The sequence below is a fragment of the Tachypleus tridentatus genome, unplaced genomic scaffold (assembly GCF_004210375.1).
Source record: "Tachypleus tridentatus isolate NWPU-2018 unplaced genomic scaffold, ASM421037v1 Hic_cluster_1, whole genome shotgun sequence".
Lineage (NCBI taxonomy): Eukaryota > Metazoa > Arthropoda > Merostomata > Xiphosura > Limulidae > Tachypleus > Tachypleus tridentatus.
The window spans coordinates 10,439,769-10,461,006 of NW_027467777.1; the positions used below are offsets into that span (position 1 = coordinate 10,439,769).

At 33.3% G+C, this 21,238-nt stretch overlaps 1 protein-coding gene across 5 annotated transcripts in view; it reads right to left on the reverse strand.

The window, feature by feature from the left end:
* The window catches only part of LOC143242053 (uncharacterized), a 66,209-nt gene that overhangs the window by 6,415 nt on the left and 38,556 nt on the right, over positions 1 to 21,238 (reverse strand). For 2 of the 5 annotated variants that reach the window (XR_013022394.1, XM_076485398.1), the window contains exons 6-7: positions 10,709 to 10,852; positions 7,687 to 7,835 (exon numbers count right to left, since the gene is read on the reverse strand). Coding sequence is in view for 4 of the 5 variants with exons in the window: in XM_076485398.1 (XP_076341513.1) it covers positions 7,687 to 7,692 (6 nt within the window). In the remaining variant the exon portion in view is untranslated. Of the gene's footprint in view, positions 1 to 7,686; positions 7,836 to 10,708; positions 10,853 to 12,715; positions 12,830 to 18,366; positions 18,519 to 19,256; positions 19,562 to 21,238 lie in introns of those variants that run through there. The other 3 variants (XM_076485399.1, XM_076485400.1, XM_076485401.1) reach the window with 3 other exon arrangements.

Genomic DNA, 21,238 nt, shown 5'->3' on the forward strand with positions numbered 1-21,238 from the left:
AACTTCTCCCAGAGAATTTAAATGTAAAAGATGAGCCACAGTGAACCTCATAATAAAGATTGTATTGTTCTATAATTCTGTATAAAAACTTCAAAGTTATGTATAGCCATCCCCAATTCTTAATGAATATACTAGAGGAAATGAAGCTACTTCAATATCACTCACTACTCATGTCTAACCAAAGTGACATGTAACTGTTAATACAAAAGTGTACAATTTTACTAAAATTTTCATTAAATCCAAAAATGAACTTTTGTATCCCAAAGTTCAAATAACAAAAATACATAAGATAATGCTTAGAACCCTCTAAAAGACTTTACAATATTGTATACATTTTAACCCATTGTTTCTACAGCTCTGAAAAATTCTTTAAAATAGTCCCTACTCTCAACACAATATCAAGCTTGGATGCACAGACATAATATATGCACATGCAAACATAAAAACCTATCTAACCACATAAATAACTTACAAAACTTCCACGTACAAAATGTACTACATGAAGCATCAATCAAGATTTGTAAGTTTTAATAATTCAATTACATAAGTGCAGTCAATTTGTTGAGATTAATTATCACACTTGGCAGACTCTGTTTAACAAAACAAGAAGAGTATTCACAACACAATACAATTAGAACTAATACATAACAAACTACATAAACTACTTCCAATGTGAAATGAGCATGATGGGATTTGAATGCAAACTTCAAGAAATTACTTATTATTCTCTGTTCAATAATCTTATTTTCCATTCCATTACATTATTTCCTTTTCCTGGTTTATTAGGGGTAACCATCCTAGCACAAATAGTTGTAAATGTTAAATTGTATTTTTGATATATGCATATCTATCAAATGGTTGGGAATTCTCTATAATGAACTAAACAAGTGCTAAACATGTCACCCATTGCACCATGACTTGCAACTGCAGCGAGAAGCCACTGCATTAACATTGCATGCATATGTTATCAACATAAAGTGCAATCAACATTGGTATATTCTCAAAGATTACATAAATTTAATTTTAATGTTAATGCTGACAAAGAAAGGAAGCATTAACAATAACTTTGTGGACACCATCTTTTGACTTGTACATATAAATTAAAAAAAGTAAAGTATGAAAGATCAAGTTATAATACAAAAAAAAGTTTAAAGCATAGATCTAAGGCCTATACTTAGTAGCCCTCAGAATGAATTTTAAATGCTTTTCTGTGAGAACATTTCTTCTTCTCAACCTTACTTTTAGTCATGTGGTTTGAAAATGATGTTTTCTAAAATAATTACTGTTTTAATGTTGTAACTTTTCTTCAGTTTAGTTGTTTAATTTCAATCTTGTTCCATGACTGAATTTACTTTTACATGCACATCTTTAATACGTATAAATGGCTTATTGTGGGTGATAACTCACAAATTTACATAGTACCCTAATTTTATTACACATATTTAATTACACACCTTTCTCCTTCTGGTATCATACTGGCATCTCCATCTTTCTTGTATATATCCTGCTCCAAAACAATTTTGTTGGAACTCTTTTCAAATGACTTGCAAGTCTCTTCCAGAGACATTGTAACCTTGAAGTCTTTACATGCCCACAGATCATCTGCAAAAAATGAGTAATATCCACTTCTAGTAGGTTTTCCTGGCAGATTCCATCCACAACTGCTTCAACATCTTGTTTTTTCAAGGTGGTGACCTTGATTTACCTAGGTAAATCAGCAAAAAACAAAAAAAACATGAATTAAACATCTGCATAATCTTCAACTAAAATGTTTTTTAAGTTGTATTTGTATTTTAGCATGCATATTACTTTAATTGACAATAAAATAGTATTGTAAACATTAATTTTAAGTTTCACACACATATAAATGATATTTATTTCGATTCCGTCATATATATATATATATATTTTACTTAATAAAATTAGCAAACCAAATCTATCAAAAAAAATATCAGTGAGAAAGAGATATAGCATCTTCTAAATGTGACATTCTCATCTGAAGTTGAAGTTTCAGCTAACGTTTAAATAGCTCTGACAGAAACACTACAAAATCAGGTGGAAATGTAAAGGGAAAAATGCTCTTTCTGTTGGTTATAAACAGGAGTTAAAGAGTAGTATGTGGGACTAGATAAGAACTTTTAAAAGATGTGGGAGAAACCACTCTATGATTTTACAAGATACCTACTTTTTATGAATCTGCTAAAGGTGCGAAATTCTTATTTCATATTTAGCTTGTATGTATTTCAAATTTGCGTTTCTAATTAGTTGGCTACTTGTACATGTTGTATGGTGGGCATAATAAAATATTAACTGAGCAATAAGACAACTAGACACACAAAATCAATATTTAACTTTTTTTTTTTTTCTTTACATTTCCTTTTAAATTAAGAAATTAATGCGACTACTTCTCATCAAGCATACAGGTAGCTCCCTCAACTATTCAAGAACAATCCTAACTGAAATCAACTGCACTGAAAGAACAGGTATACTAGAATATGAAAAGAAAGTGTACTGATGGAATACCACACTATTTCTGGAACAGGAATAAATAGTGATATAATTGGGTCTGAACTGAATTGACAGGCACAATAAAAGATATATAGCACTGAATCACTATAGGAAATACAGAATAACTATGACAAGATACAGTAAGGAGTTGAGAAAAATAGGAAGGCTTGTGTGTATGCAATGTTAAGGAAAGTGCCTTTGGTTACATTTGTTTATGCCAAGTGTCGTCAATCTGGAAAAAACATTCAGTGGAAACACCTCATATAAGACTTAGCAATAAAAAAAACATCAGGGTGAAGTGCCCTGGACATGTAGGATTCATAACTAGACCTCTGTCCACATCAATTATAAGAAACAAGATGCAATACCAAACATAGTGACAGTGAGTTGTATCATAATGCCAGTAAATGAGCTAGAGAAAAACAGCAATAAGTAGCTAGGGCTTGAAATTTGGATAGGCCAAGTGCAGTTTGCCTAAGCAAAAAACATCCAGGAGCAGCATCATGGATACTGAATATTATTGTACAATTCATTATTTTGTACTGTAACCATAAGAAAAACTACAGCTCTCTTTTTCACTTAGTGGATACACATGGGCTAGAAAGTAGTTTTCCAACACCCACTCGAGAAGAAATCTTTATGACCTACCACTCTGACAAGTTAGAACCAGAAGTGGTAAGGACTCCCATTCTCCACTAGAAGAAACGTGGCAAAGAAGGAGGCCAGAAGAACAACACACTGAGGACAGTGCAATGGGTGTCCAAAATTCCCTATTTGAAAAGCAGATAAAGCCTGATTGCAGAAATCAGTGGGGATGGGCAGAAAAAACAACATACATACATACATTATGAGTGAGAGAGAAAGATACATATACAAGCTGCCAGTAGTTTTACAGACTTACAGAAACACCCCATATCAATATAATTATTGAATTCTAGTGCAAGTATAACATGGAGCACATCTGACCATATAAGACCTGTCAGCATGCGAGACCCTGAAATACATTATTTATCAACTAAAAATATGTATGAAAAGTAATATTCTGGTCTAGCACAGTCAAAGGTGATGAGGCGTGTAGAATCATCACAGAAGGCAAACAATATCTATCCTAGGTCATGCATATAATGTGCAACAAACGTATAGTGAGGTATTCACATTCGAGCCTGAATGATATCCTCCAAAGACTGGCAAACAGATAAAAGTGATAGTTATATGATGATCTTGGTGAGAAGAAACATTGTGTTATTGGCGACCTTCTACGGACAAATCCGAATAAGCAATCATACAAGTTGATAAACTTAACCAGTGAGTACATATGGGGACATAGGGAATCCTTGGAATAAATAGACAGAAATAACAACACGAATCGAGGTATTATGGACCACACAACATCTTAGGGAACAAATTGGACAAAGAAGTTTATCTGTAACCAAAGGGGAGTATAACAAGTAGGAAATGAAAGAGAAAGAAACAGGAGAGAAGGTAAAAGGCCAAACCTGGGCAAACAGATGTCAAGGAAAGAAAGGTCCGATAAGGATGGAGGATAACATAAGAGGAATGATAAAGTATGCAAGAAACATCAATGACCACAAGTAAGGAAGAGAAAGAGATGGTACACGTAGCAATGGGTTCAAATAGACAACTGGACAGCACATGAAGTACAAAGTTGAGATCAATATGATAAAACAAAGTAACAGGGGACAGACAAGAATAGAACAAAAAATGAGGGAAATAATATGGGATGAGAGTTTTCTTTAAACAGGAGAATCTCAAGGTGTTTGACAGGGTAGTCCTATAACTATGAACAGCTGATACAAACAAACTCTGATCAAACAACCAGGCAAAGAACTGGTAAATAAGATATACAAAAGGACAGGAAGGATGAAAGCCACAGCAAATGGACCAAGATATGAAGAAAACCACTGCCTCTGGTATAAAGACAAGGAGAAAGGAAGAATGGAATGGAAGAGGAAAGATGCTACATGATGAGCAAGTCGATGCTGATGCAAAAGCCACATGAGCAAGTGGAATTCAGTGAGAATGGTATGAACTATATCTGATTGCAATTGTCAGAGGAGAGACTGAGACAAAGGAAAGGCCAGGGGATGTTGCTCCAGGCCAATACAGAGTAGTGAGAAAGAAAAAAAAAGTTGTCATCTGAATAAGGGGAAAAAGACTCTGAAGAAGAGTCTGATTTGAGTCAGATACATAAGTGAAGACTACTAGGTAGTTCTAGTAGGCCCAGTGAAGAAGATTCATAGTCTGAAAATAAAGATCTAAATTTAATTATCCTTGCTTAGTGATATAGCTGATAACAGTGGAATAATCAGTTTGAACCACAACCACCTTGCAGAGGAAATAATACAGAGTCCAATAAACTGCAAAACGTTCCAGGATATATCAAATGGAAAGAAGTCTCCTCAATAATCAACCAACCAGAAATCTCTTGGGAATTGAGGAAAGCTCCCCTCACCCAATTCACCAAAGAAACATTATTCCACTTCATAAAACAAGGAAATAAAGAAGAACCGAACAGTAGCACCTGGAAATGGAAGAACCATAGAAAACAGCATGACACAAGAACACTTGGTATATGAAGATAAGCAACCATCATGATTTGATCAATCGGAGTTCCAGGGAAAAAAAAAAACCTGTGAGAGGTAATACTCCATGGTAAAGCACAGTGACTTCAGTTAAAAGTTCAACTTGGACAATTCTATAACAGGTTTCCAAACATCTGTCTTTTGAGGGACAACAATTAGATGGGAATTACACTCAAGGGGAATGAGTAACACCCATTTGGCAGCCCCTTTGTGTAGTAAATCTTGAACAGACCAATCTTTGAAGAAAAATGATCCCAAAGAGGAGGAAGGAAGGAAATAGATATATAGGTAGAAACCTTCAGACAGAACTTAGAGCCCACTAGAATTGTCATGAAGTACAGCAATATAAATTAATAAACAACATTTGACATACAAAACCATTATGGAACTTGTATGTTAAAAAACAATTATCAAACTTACAAGTCCACTAAAGAAAAGGATAAAGGACACAACAGAAAAACCTATCTTGGAGGAAAAGACAACAAGTTAACAATAAGAAAATTTGACTCAAATTTCATTAGTAATGAAAAACGAAATTACAACTTAATCCTTTTGCTACAGGCTCAGTATAATATACACAAGTTCTACACATTTGCACGTCAAGTATTTATGCTAACTTTTGACACAACGTTCATATCTTCACTAAATTAGGTAGGTATTTAGTAAAGATTACAGGTATTTTGTATAAAAAGAATCAGATTTTTTTTATGAAATACTTATGCTAAAGATTTGTTAGTGGAAATAGAGTCTGTTTTGTTACTAGTCTGGCTACAATGTGTTAAGATCTGGAAATGTTTTATATCTCAGTGGTTGGTTGGTTGATTTCGTGTTTTATGGCACAAAGGAGCTAGGCTATCTGCGCCCAACATCCGGAAAAAAGGTAAAATTAAAGTAAATGTAGTAAAATTCATAAAAGGACATGAAAGTAAAACAAAACAGCAAGTAAAAACATAAATAGCATAAAACCAATGTTTACATCTAGTCTACTACAGTAAGAAAACTAAGTAACAAAACGTAACGAGCTGTCTGTAGCATAATGGTAATTATCATAACCCGCCAAGAAGACTAACAGGTAAGTACAAGAACCACAGTCAGTCACCTGAAGTTGGCCTTTCCAGTCCTGGTTCTGGGTTATGTGTCATTACAGCCACTATCAAAAAGTAGGTAATAAAAGTGTTAAAAGACATGTAGCAAAATTGTAATAAAAACTCGCCAGGACGACTGACGAGTAGTTTAAACAGCAGCATTAGTCACCTGAAGTTGGCCTTTCCAGTTCTGGAATTTAATGTTATGGCCATTTTCTAATTTCAAATTGAACTAGAGATTGTGACTCTTAAAGTGGAACCACAATAAAAAAGATTAAATGAAGAAATATAAAACATTTAAATGACATTAAAAGATTAATGGCTGTTAAAAACTAAAAACATTATCAAGGTGGACAGTGTCACCTTCACCAATAACACTGTCTAATGTTATGGAAAACCTTGGGACAGAACATATTTAAAATAGTGCCGTTGAGAATCATAAGGATGGCAAGAAAGTACAATGTAGCTTATAGTAATCTGAGTGTTATACAAACTACACATCGGTGCATCAGTTCCAGATAAAGGAAACGATGTGTTAAAGACTGCGACCAATCGTAGTCCAGTCAGAACAACTTCCCCTTCCGTACCTTACGGAAGCAAGGCAGCCAAACTCCACTATAGGGTTTTATTTGGAAAAGCTTGTTTTCTCATTGTTCACTTCAAGTCGACTGCCAGTTGGCACAGAGCCGAGTCTTGAATACAGGACCATAGTCCATGTATGGAATAGACACAGCGATGACAGTGCCAGAGCAGATAGATTTAGCTGCAGTGTCGGCAAGCTCTTTCCCATGAATACCAACGTGGCCCGATATCCAGAAAACTGGATAGAAATAGATGTTAAAGAGAAATGGCCCAGTCGGTTTTGAATATCAGCAAGAACAGGGTGGTGAACCAACGTGAAGCAATTCCAGGGCCTGAAGAGAAATAAGCAAGTCAATATAAATAGTGCAGTTTGAGTACTGCCTTAAATACACAGATAAGATTTACTGGAAACACAGGTAGAAGTTTCGTTAAAACAATGAACACAATATTCTCACAACTTTAAGTATTTATAATTGAGAACTTCCAACACTGGTACTTGATTGACCCGAGCCCAAGTGGACTAGCCGACCGACCCAAGGAATTCAAGGCCAAAGTGGTGTGTAACGGTTTGACCCCTCAACTACAAGGATCCTCTTCTTCCCTTCACAGAGGAGGTAAACTGAAAGAACAAAACCATCCCAGGGAGGTCCCATCACCACATGCAGGGATCCACAATCAGGGCCATCTTAGTGGAAAAAGTATACTTCATTTCATGTTTTTCTATAGCTAATTGTTGCATAACCTGTTAGAAAGTTAAATACTGATGATAGAGTAAGTTCCATTATCAGGTTTTCTTTAATCGTTTTTTCAACATGCATTACTCTTACAAGTAAACCTTCAACTTCTTTACAGACATCCTAAAATATAGTAGTATCTTGTAACATCAAAACAGTTTACATAAAACTTACCATCATGTCCAACTTCTGTCAGGATTTTTACAGTCTCATGAGACGTGTCCATTTTCACCATACTTGAAGCAACCAGATTTACTTCTCCCGTCCCCACCTACATTAGGACAATCTTGTGACGTGCCCATCTTCAACACACTTACAACATCCTGTTAAGATGGTTAAAGGAATACTATGTAACTATATGCATGTACAATACATGAAAATAAATTAAAACTTAACACAGAATTTAAGAAGAATATAATGTTACATATTTTTCATGTTGATTTAAAAAATTTATAATAATCTATATTAGTGTTCAAGTTGAAAGGATTAGTTAGATTTGATACATTCTCAAACTAAGGAGTCATGTTAATGCAGAAATTTAAATTCTAACAAAGTAACAGGATGCAGAAACTAAAACCATGTTCAAAGCAACTTACAAAAATTTTCCCCCAGAAAATTTAAATGTAAAAGATGAGCCACAGTGAACCCCGTAATAAAGATTGTATTGTTCTATAATTCTGTGTAAAAACTTCAAAGTTATGTATAGCCATCCCCAATTCTTAATTAATATACTAGAGGAAATGAAGCTACTTCAATATCACTCACTACTAACCAAAGTGACATGTAACCATCGCTCTTTTAGCACACTCATGTTTCTATGGCAACAGGTTACAAATTATAAAATCTTATATTAATAGTTTTAACATTCTAAAGTCTGGGCAGCATCCAGCCTAATCAGGTAAGGATACTGATTCTAACCTAAGTATCTGCAAGAGCTAAATCATTAGAATCAATAAGTTAATAGAATTCCCACTTTTCAAATATGAACAACTTTAGACAATAAGAAGCCTTGATATTATCAAATTTTCTGATTAACACCATTTTAAAATCACATTTAACATGAAGTGAACTAGTAGCCAGGAATCTGAACAAAGGGAGAAGAATTTACACTTGGAAGACCTCAGTATATATCAAGATCCTTATCAGATACCTGCCAAAAAGGTCTTTTACTGGAGACAGTAACATGAGACTACTTTTAAAAGTCTGCAAGAGCAAGAACTTGGTAGACACCCTCCTGACACTGGTCTTTTCCATGAAAGTCCATGGAATGGTAGATGCTGCACTAGGCAACTTAGATAAATATAATACCAAGGATACCCCAAGCAACCTTGCAGAAGACCCTAACATGACAGTGAGGACAGGTAATGCCAGGGCAAAAGGATTGACCACTTTTTTTTAGTATTATTATTACACTAAACCATATGCAAATTTTGGAAAATTCATATACCGTAGGAGGCAACGCCAGCTGTCTGGCAGGATCCAATGAAAGAGAAATGGGTGCTTAAAAAGAAAATATACTTACCCTACCCAAAGGCAGTGTGAAGATTGAAAAAAATAGATTAGAGTTAAAACTCAGCAGGAAATAAAGCAGGTTTTATGAAAGACATGTGAGAATCATCCACATGTACTAACATACAGATAATATTCAAACTGAAGGCGTTGGCTTATCCACACTGTAATAGTAGCAGGCAACAGATCTAGACAATGAGGGGTCCAAAGGTAGAATAAAAAAATAGCAGGAGCCCTTAAAATACGTACGTGCCAAATAACACCAAGACAAGATGCAGAAGATGAGTCTAAATGAGTATATAGGAAAGAAACAGGAGGGAGGGAAATAGGATGAAAAGTACAATCACCATCCCAAGTAACAGAAGTCTTAGAAAAGAAGCCAGGTCTGGGTAAAGTAAGTATAAGTACAATGTAAGACTGTGAAAAACACTAATGATATTAAAATCAGAACAATGGAGACCATAGGTAAGGAGATGGAAAAATGTCTAGAAGCCAATAATTCAAACAGAGCATGTGTCAGAGAATATAAAATCATTGTCAGGTCCCAACGAGGCATGAAAAGGGTCGGAATAAAGTGGGGAAGGCAAAATGTAGAAAACCAAGCTATCCAATAACCAGCTAGAGTGAAGATTGATAGTCCATAGCTAAACAACCACGTGAAAAGGACTGAGCGGTGAGTCACCATAGAACAGGAAGGAAGTGGTAGACAAAACAGTGGTGAAAAGTTTGCCACTTCTGTTGACAGAAAGAAGAAAAAAAAAACGAAGGACAAGATATAGAAAGTGGTACACATTTGGAAAGTATAGATGGTTATGGACCAGGCAAATCCCATATATGAAGATGAAAGGATAACACCCCTAGATGAACACAATGTGTGATTTTTATTTTCCAACTTTCCAAATCTGAAATTTAAATTTGTGTTGAATAGGGATCCGAGCTCTCTGGGCAGTGCTAAATTCATTTTCTGTCAATAATAGGAAGAATATGTTTGTATATCAAGAAAGATGTGGATCAGTATTCTATCTGAGACACTTGCTGATATTGTTGTGTTCATTAAAGCACACAAATTATTTATTTACTTTTAGATGTTTCACGATAACAATCTTAGATTTAATTTTTTTTAATTAGGTGAAACATATACTGTCATTTCTTGTAATTTTATATAATATTTTCTTTCTGTATGTAAACTGACAGTGTTCATTGTTTATGAAACTATGTAATCAGGTTTTTAAGTGTCTTTATAGTTGACTGTGTGGGAGATTGCAGTGTAATAGAGATATAAAATAGTGGTATATATAACTAACAAAAACACTTTTGTGTTGTTATAGATTGAATGAAACACTTTGTGAAGGACATTCAGGGTATGGACTTAGCAAGAGGAAAGACGAAAGCTCACTTTCAGGTTTGTGTTTTTTAGAGACCTTTAAGACAACATCCTTAATATTATAGGATTTGACTGTGGTAGTAATGGGTATTTTGTCTTACCATGTTCTATATATATCCTTTTATTATTTGTTTAGTAAATATGTAATGTATAATAATTACCTAAGTTAGATACAGATAATTGCAAAACTTTTTTGTAAGGAAGATATTTCGTGGGTGTGTACATAAATCAAGCTTTCCAGTACACCCTTTTTTAAAATTTAGTATAGTAATTTAAACCTCTTGTGACATCTGAATTGCTCACCAGTGTGGCTGAATCTGCTATAATATCCAGGTTTATGGAGAGTAAATTCTGTATCTTCTTCCTCCTCCTTACAAAATTCCACACAACACATGATATCTGGTTCTTAGTTTTATAAAGGTGTCTTCTCCATGGATATCTTGCATTCTGTGGACAGATATTGTCAAATAAGGCTTGTTTAAGCTTGTTAGTCACTATAAGGTGTTTAAGTTAATATGAATAATTCTACTATTTTATGGACGAGGGACAGTTCAGCCAACCTTCTAAATTCTGTATCTTCATAGCTGCTTACTATTAATAGACAAGTTCTTTTGGCAGTGAATTTTATTTTTGATGTTATTAAATCAAGATTTTGGGCTGTACCCTGTATACTGGAAATTGTAACATCCTTTTCTAGCCTACCTAATTTCCACCCAAATTTAATTTGATTTTAGTGATTTGGAAAAACTTCAGTGTTACAACCAAATTTTAAAAACAAAATTTTTTGCACGAGAAATAAATACTGCTGCTTTGGTGAAGGGATTATTTTTTGTTTATTTCTTGCTGAAATGCAAGAAAAATAAAGAAAAAATTTTCTCCGAAGTTAAAGAAATGTATAACTATGTAATATTTTTTGCACCTTAATGCAAAGGAGCACCAGATAAGATTGAAAATACAATAGTAGACAAATACAACAATATATTGATTATTAAATAATGTTAGAAGTTTGTATATGGATATAGATTGTTATTAAATATTTCTGCAGTATTTCATTTTACCATTCCTACTCTAAACTCATCTTCATGCTGTGGAAATTTTCTTGTGACAGAATTTGCTCAGTTTCTTGAAAAATCCCAAATATACTGACAGTAAGGCAGAGAATCGTTTTAAGGTACTGATGTATTTATAGCTCAGCTTCTTTCTGTGTCATCTCCATCACTTAGTGCTTTGATTTTTGTGGGATGTTAGGAGAAGCTTTTTGTAAAAGTATAAGCATAGATAAAAGGGGGTTCCCTTTTTTTTTTTAAATGTTAGTTATGGCTAAACAGCAATAAATAGCTGTAGAAGTAAATCAATGAAGTTGATATACACTATACGTATAGCATGGCGAAGCGTGTTAAGGCGTGCGACTCGTAATCTGAGGGTTGTGGGTTCGCAACCCTGTCATTCCAAACGTGCTCGCCCTATCGGCCATGGTCAATCCCACTATTCGTTGGTAAAACAGTAGCCCAACAGTCCTAAATTAAGAATGGCTAGCACAGATAGCCCACGAGTAGCTTTGTGTGAAATTCAAAAACATCTACAAACCAACTCATCAACCCTATTTTATCCACCACCTCTCAAAAAAGTATGAAATTTGTTTGGTTACAGAGCTAACAAATAGAAAAGTTCAAGAAAAAAAACAGGAGATTAGTTGAGTACTTTATTTCTTTTTTTAATGTTTGTTATTTAGGCATAAGTGTAAAAGTAATTGACATGTAAATATAGGTGTATTTGTTAGGTTAGTTAAGATTAGAGTAAGTAAAATTATAATATAAAAAATGGTTCTAAAGGCACAAGAACAGGTTGTAATAGCTCATGGGTAACATAATTTGTAATTTAAAGCAAGCTGCATGTAATTTCACAGATATATCATTGTGACACTGGAGAATGGTACGAAAAAGATTAAACAAAATAAATTTAAAAGTTTAAAAAGTGTACATTGTTACAAAGAAGAAAAATATGTGGCAAAATGCCAAATTGTTTACATTTTTAAATAGGTAAAAGTATGGTTTCCCCTTTAGGATCTTTTTAGCTTAATGCTTCTGATACGTTCATTATTTCCCTTTTTTTGAATTTAAAATATTATATTCTTTCCTCTTTGCTTTAATTAATATATTGTTTTATGACATTAAAATTTGTTTTCACTTTAGTTTCAATCCATTTCATAACTTTGCTAAATATGTTAAACTGTTGCCAGCTAACTTGACTATTAACCCTCCATTACTAACAAGTAATATTCTTTTCCAATATTTTATTACATATACATACCAACTTCTCCATTTCCATGAACTGGTAATGCTATACACTGTTGGTTCTTCCTTGTTGTTGAAGTTCTAGATGATATAGAAATGTTGTCCAGGCTTGTGTCATGGTCTGAAAACCCTGAACCAAAGCGAGGTCAAAAGTATAAAAATAGTTGTTATTCTCTTTGGCATATAGAGAGTTACTTAAATTATTGACAAAACATGGTTATATTTTCTGGGGAAAGATAATTAGTAAAATAAGTTATGACTAAAACAGTTTCAGTCTAAATGATTTCAGTTATCAATCCTGAGAGTGAAACCTGTAAAACTAAGCACAGTTTAGCATAAACATCAACTGTTACAGTCTGCACATCATCCCTTATTTCTGTTTTATTTTAATAAAGATTTTGTTAATTGTACACACTTGCCCCTTATTTTATATACACTAAAAAACTTGTTAAATACATACTTCCTGGACAAATTTGCTGTTATCAGTAGATCCATTTCACTGATCAGATCAAAGTATCACACACATACACTAATTTTTTTTTCTTTCTTTGTTTGTTTTACATATCCAATCCATATCATGTATTCAACCTAGAATTTGAATTAGGATATAATCAAAGCCAAATCACAATGACCATAACTTACACATATAGACAATATAAGAATGAGATGATTTAAATTGCATGATTTACATGCCTGACTGTTGGAGTGAGATTGAGCACCATGGTGAGAGCAAAAGAGCTGTCTGAGGCTTTGAGAAAGAAAATTGTAGCAGCTTATGAGTCTGGTAAGGTATTTAAAAAGATCCCAAAAGATTTTGAAATCAGCCATTCCACTGTCTGGAAAATAGTCAACAAGTGGAGGACTTTCAAAACAACTGCCAACATGCCCAGGTCTGGTCGTCTAAGCAAGTTCACCCCGAGAGCAAACCGCAAGATGCTATTGGAGGTCTCCATACAATTTAAAATGTCATCACGGGATTTACAGCAGGTTCTGGCTACTGTTGATGTGAAAGTGCATGCCTCTACAATCAGAAAGAGACTGCACAAGTTTAACTTACATGGGAGGTGTGCAAGGAGGAAATCTTTGCTCTCTAAGAGAAACATCAAGGCCAGACGACAGATTACCTTCCAGTACCCGTGCCTATGAAAATATCTAGATCAGCAAGACACAGTGAAGGGTATAAAATAAGCACGAGCTATTTTATTCTGTTGATTTTACTTCCCTGGCAGTTGTCTACCAGTTTACACATAGAAGATTTCAAACAATTCAACAGTGAAATTTGTCACTGGTAGGCTCACACTTGAGATTATATTATCAGTCATTTGCAAGGTAAAATACTTATATAACAACAAGATCATTAAACACTGTAAAGTCAAAACAACGAACATTTCAAAGAGAAATATCTTAAATATTCTTAACAGAAGCAGAACAATTTGCACAGCACAGCACTTAGGAAAGGAACAGAGTCATAACACCACACCCCAGACCACTCTGTACCATCTCCCTTATTCACAATGTTAAAGCTGTGGTTAGGGAAAAACAAAACAATCACTGCAATAAAACCAGCATTATTAACAAAATATTATACTACATGGGGCCCGACCTGGCCTGGTGGGTTAAGGTGTTTGAGTCGTAATCTGAGAGTCACGGATTCAAATCCCCGTTGCCCCAAATATGCTTGCCCTTTCAGCCATGGGTATGTTATTATGTAACAGTCAATCCCACTATTTCTTGGTAAAAGAGTAGCCCAAACATTGGCAGTGGGTGGTGATGACTAGCTGCCCTCCCTCTAAATTAGGGAAGCTCTCATGTAGCTTTGTGTGAAATTCAAAGATTTTAAAGATTATAAAGATTTACAATCCAAATATTAATACAACCACATTTTTGAACAACAACTGTTTATCAAAGTAAGAAACATAGCTAAACATACTGGAATAATTACAGATCCTTTTGCCCCAACAAGAAAGTTTGTAAAGTTATGTGATCTCCACGACCAGCCTCCTCATCCTGTGTAATTAAGTTTAGCACTATCATAGATACAATGACAATTACCATTCAAAAACTTAACTGTTAAGCATTTTATAGAAGGAATTTGATGTGCAACTGTTTCTCTTAATAGAGAAGTTTAGCCAATATATGAACCAAATGAAATAATCCAGATATCAATAATCATTCAAATTAAGTTAACCACTGATCTCACATAAGAGTAGTGCCTTCACTAAAATTTACTTTGAGTATGTAAAGAATAATAATAATAATAAAAAACTCTGAGGACAACTGTCTCTTAATGTACTGAAGTTAGCAATTCTTACATTCTTGGTCTGTAAAATAAATATGCATAGTCTCACAAGTAACAGTGATTATACCATCCAAAACAACTACCCTTCATGAAGATGTTACTCTCTTACAATAATATTAAAGATACCTTCAAGATACAATGCATTCAAAGCTTATTATTATTACAAACCTTCTTGGATTAGAGAAATTTCACACTTTTCTCTTTTTTAATGGAGATTTTCTTAAAACCAGTTTCTATTTAATAAAATGCATAAAAAATCTGTGTTTTGTAATATTAATCTAAATATTTTAGCATAAATCAGTTGAAAGATATAACAGATCTTTTTTGAATATATTTTTATTAAAGGGTAAAAATGACCATCAACACTAAACTAAAAAAAACAGTTCAATATACCAATAAAGAAATGTATAAAACTTGATTAAAAAGATGGCCCTCCTCTGCAATGTAATTAAATTGAATTTGGGTGTTAATTAGGTAGACTAGAAAAGGATGTCACAATTTCCAGTATAAAAATAAAATACACTGCCAAAAGAACATGTCTATTAATAGTAAGCAGATATGAGTTTAGAAGGTTGGCTGAACTGTCCCTCTTCCATAAAATAGTAGAATAATTCATATTAACCTAAACACCTTATAGTGACTTACAAGCCTTATTTAACAATATCAGTAAACAGAATGCAAGATATCCATAGAGAAGACACCTTTATTCAACATTGAAGTTGAAACAACAAAAGCTAGCTTTAATAAATTTAAATTAACTGTCAAATCAAGAAAAATTCCCTAATTTATGAAATGCCTCTGCTTATTTTGGAGCAAAGCTATACTGAATATTCACAACCTTAGATTCATGACTACCAAAAAGTAGCTTGTCATTGTCTCGCAAACTTTTTACTCATACTTCTAAACTTTTGTTTTATGGAACAATTTGTGAAAAGAAAATGATAATTATAATTACAGGCAATGAAACTCACAGTTTCTAGCAAAAAAAATATTTTTCAAACAAAGAGTAATAAATACCTTGAATCTACAAATTACAGAAATGTAGCCTCATGAGATTAACCTAATCTCACTCAAATTATATATTTTCTTATTATCTCAGCTCAATAAAACTGTAATGTCACCTGGTGCACCTGCTGTTTTGAAAAGAAAAAAAATAATAAAAGTCTGGAAGTGAGGGAATGGGATGGAAGAAAGTCTGATAAACTTTTGTTAATTTCTGTTTAATGCTTGAATAAAGTTGTTGGAAAGGTTCACAAGGATGATGGCATTGTGGAAGGTCCAAAGGAAAATTTTTCCTCCCACTAGGAAACAACAGGATAGAAAAATAAAAATATGAGATCATACCCAGATACAGAATGCTCCAATGATAAATATCATCAAAAATGAGCACAATTTTGTCTTTGCTTCTCAAATAATGCAAATTAACCTTCAACATGCTATTTTTTAATAAACAATTATTTTTAGTACACATGTATCTACAATATTCTAGTACCACACAAGGAATTTAAGGATATGTAACAGGAATTAATTTATTTTCACAGGTAAACAAAACTGCATAATACAGAGTAGTCACTCAACTTTTCCCTACTTTTCTACATATTAATTTATTGCATCTTACAAATACTAACAAAGCGAAATCTGATTCACATATACAGCAAATTAATTTCACAAAATAACAAAAAAATAAAAGACCGACCATGTGAAAAGGACTGAGCGGTGAGTCACCATAGAACAGGAAGGAAGTGGTAGACAAAACAGAAGTGAAAAGTTTGCCACTTCTGTTAACAGAAAGAAGAAAAAAAAACGAAGGACAAGAGGAATGTGATATAGAAAGTGGTACACAGTTGGAAAGTATAGATGGTTATAAACCAGGCAAATCCCATTCAATGTGTGAAGTTGGAGCAATAGAGGTGACACAGGTATATAAGAAAATGATGAGACCAGTTCTGGCTAAGAGCTTCAACTGTCATAGCTCAAGAAAAAAAGTTTGGTGTTGAGATAAGTGGCAAAAGCCTCCAAGAGAGACACAGCAAACCTGAATAAACACCTGAAAGAAAGAATCTGGTCCAGCCAAGAGAGTGAATATGCCATAAGCACATGGCAAATATCAATGGGAATAAATCACAAACAACATGTGGAAACAAAGTCCTTAAATGAGTAACCCCCAATACTTGATGTAAGAAACAAGTGCAGAATTTTCAGAGTAGATCATGTACAAATAATTCACAAGAAGAGACAAGAAATGAGAAAATCATGAAGAAACTGCATGTATCTCATAGGAGTGCCTGGAAAAGTGGAGATCCAGTTATTAAGGGAGTAGGGAAACAAATGGATGCTTAATGTGGTGTTGGCAGGATCATATCACCAGGATAAATCCTCAAGAAGAGAAAGGAGGAGATACACAAACACGACAAGTGATTGCAGTCACTTTTTCCTCAATCAAGAAATCTGTGAGTAGCTCGTGTGCATCATGTAGTTCATTGAGATAATGTGAGCTACATGTTTTCCAAATGTTTTGCAACCTGTTTGGAAGGCATATTAGTTAACCTTAGTTTATAGAGCAATAGCACTGTTACAAAAAAGGCTATTTAGAATAAACAAATGTAGTTTCATATTACAATCTGAAATCATTATAGAAAAACAAAAAAGATAATTTTGATTTATTTTAATGGTTACAAGATTGGTCATATTGACAAACCTCATACAGAGTTTGGGTAGAATAATACAAAATACATTCTAGTTTTACTGATCAAAATGTTTCACGTTTATTTATGATGTTTAAATTTAAATTTCAGATGAGTGATGCACCCACAGTAGTCAATTTTCTGATTACACACATTCACAGACTCTTGCAGTGAAAAAGACTTCATTATAAATGATGTTTTTCTCAACAAATGATTCAATCATTATTCACAGTTGACATAATTTTTATGAAGATACACAAAACGTATTAGCAATTATTGTGGTGAAACTATAAAGATAAATTTGGAGTCACAAACTTGGCTGATTCAACCAAGCCCATAGTGAAAAGAAATTATGGTAATGGTTTCTCTCACTGTCTGTTGGTTATGGGTTCAAATCCCTGTCCCCAAGCATGTTCATACTTTTACCCATTGGGATGTTGTAACATTAAAATCCATTACACTCTTTGTTGATAAAAGAGTGGTAACTAACTAGCTCTCTTCTCTTTGGTATGTCATTGCTAAATTAGGGATGGCTAATGCAGGTAGCCCTTAAGTACCTTTGCCCAAAATACAAAACTAACCAAACATTAAAAATATTAAAACACTAAATGTACAGAATATCACTTGACTAAAATCACAAAGATTTAGAGCAAATAAAATCCAAAAGCTCACACGTGTACTTACTACAAGTATACCATCGGTCTTCTGTATTCAGTTGTAAACTGTTGCCTCTTTGATATTTTGGAGGCAAAGAGGTTTGAAATTGTATGGCAAACACCACTTATACCTCTTTTTAATTTTTTATCATCACACCTTGAATACTGAAATTCTGGTACCTAAAAAAATACAAAAATAATTTTTTAAACTGGTGTATGATTTTAGAAATGCTGAACTTCTCAGAAATACATGCAAAATGTATAACAAATTTATCACAACATAATTTATGACCAGTGGAAAATCTGTTGAGAAACTGATATTATTCTTCAAGAGAGAGAGAGAAAGAAAGAAAAATATAATATCACAATAATTTGTGTTTGAAGCAAGATATACCCAGTTTGTCATTGAGATAAATATCTCAGTCTCTGGCTATCTAATTAGCTAAATTTATCAATTATCTGTAATATCATATGGGATGAATCATACTTTTATCACTCATTTGTATTCTAGACTTCGTGTTGTTTATAAATTCAATAAGACTTAGCCTCAGAACAATGTATTAGCAATTTGTAAATTTGAGCAAGTTGAGGGTGGGTGTGTGAGGTTCTTGCATTTTCATTGGTTGCTCTGAAGTTCCATATGATTGAAGCATAGAAAATAAAGATTTAGAAGATTAATGACATTTTACATAACATTTCATAGTTTAAGGGGGAAGTTCAAAAGAGGAAATAACTGAAGAACAAATATTCAAATTCTCACACTAGGGTAAATTAAAGTTGTTTTAAATATTTTTCTTATATTATTAAGAACTTAAAATTTATATATTAAAAGCTGCATTATCATCTATGGTTTCTTGTCAAGTTTGTTCGTACATCAAGGTAGTTAAGTGGTTTAATTATATTCTGAATGTAACTCACTGAAACATCATGACACGTCAGTTTGACCAGCCCGTGTGCTAAGAGTTCATACATCTCCAGTGTCTTGTTCGGATCATGAAAGGTGTCAACCAATGTACTTATATAGTTTTATTTAGACTGTACTCTGCCCTTAAATACAAAATGATTAGTAAAGCATACTGCAAGTGATTCCAGTGCCAGCAGTAAGCCAAAACACTGAGACACAACCCATCTCAGTAACAACAAAACTGGAAACCATCAAGAAGTTTGACGAAAGCCAGACTTATGTTCTCATCATCAGCTACAGCAACTATCAAGAAAGAAAAAATTATCTCTTAAGTTACTAAATCGGTATTGCCCTATGATAATGGATAGCAAAGACTGACTTGACAGATTAAAAAAAAAAAGAGCATCATTTACACAGCCTAAAGGCAGCAAGTACTAAAAGGAAGCAACATCAATGTGCCAACAAGTTTAAAAGATATTATTGAACAAAGAGGATATATGACCCATCAAGTTTTCAACATTTGAGAGACTGATCTATATTCGAAGAAGATGCCAGACAGAACAGGTTTAAACAACAAAAACAATTTTTGACAACTGGTTTACAACTTTGTCTGCCCTACAGTAAAGAGATATTTTTCTATGGAAAATGTTTCCCATAAAGCACTAGTGGTTGATGACAACTCACCAAATCACCCTAACAACCTAATTTACACATCAACAAACATTTCTGTGGAGTTTCTTACTCCAAACACCACTTCTTTGATCCAACAAATAAATGAATACGTCATAGCCTCTTTTAAAGCATATAAATGATGAGGGGCAGTGGACAGCAAAAGAAACATCTGGGTCAGAGGTTTCTGGAAACCATTCAACATCAAGAATGTAAAGATGAATGCAGTTTGAAAAATAAACTGGCTAAAATATGTGTACAGTTTTCATCCCTCTTATTAAAATAAATCACATCATTAGCACATCAGTTTGGATTTTAATGGAATTAATGAGCAACTACATACTACAAATCATACTACAAACAAATGACCAATGAACTGCTGATAATACACTCACAGAAAATTGGCTGCTTATGAATAGAAAGATGAATAAAAACCAGAACCACAATTGTTTTTAAAACAAATGATGTCTCCCCTATTACAAGGCGATAATTATCTGGAGGTTATAAAAATTTTCTATGTGAAATTGGAACATTTTCTGATGCATACAAGTATTTGCAATCTTGAGATCAAAATTACTATGCATGTTGGATAGTCAACATGCAAAAAGAAAATAGGCACAAGAAAAGCATTACTTAAAAACGTCTTAAAACTAAATAACAAAAAATTTTCAGAGTCTGAAAAAGAGAATATCATTTATTCCTCTTCAGCTTTAACATGTAAAGCTATATAATACTTATTAACCATAATATACAATTATCAATTTCAATGATAATGCCACATAAAATAACTGATTAACTTAAATTATGTTTAAATCAATTTATCACAAAAATTATTTAAAATATTTTAAGATAAATTAATGGTTCAAAACATATCAACCGATAAAATTAATGGTTCCAATTATTATTCTTTGCAATTATTCCAGCTTGTGTGAAAATAATTAATTAGCTAACCATTGATTAATTAGTCTAGTGATTAATCACTTACCACATTCCATCAATCACGTAGCTCTAAGTAACTGATTTATCTGAGGTATAATTTAGAAAATGATCAAACATGAGTTTTAAAATAATAAACTGTTTGATTACTCTTTTATCTTTTTCTCCCCTTATTCCCTGTGAGCATCACCCAATACAGTAAACACAACACTCCTACTAATGAAGCTTAAATCAGCATACAGGTGTAAAATCCAAGCCAAGCAAATCACAGGCCGATCTTAACTCCAAAATATTCCCTGAAAAATTGAAGGGAACAAACACTGAAGTGTTTGAAATATTATCAAACAAAATATAGTGGGTACAATAACTAATGAGAAACTCAAAAAAATCC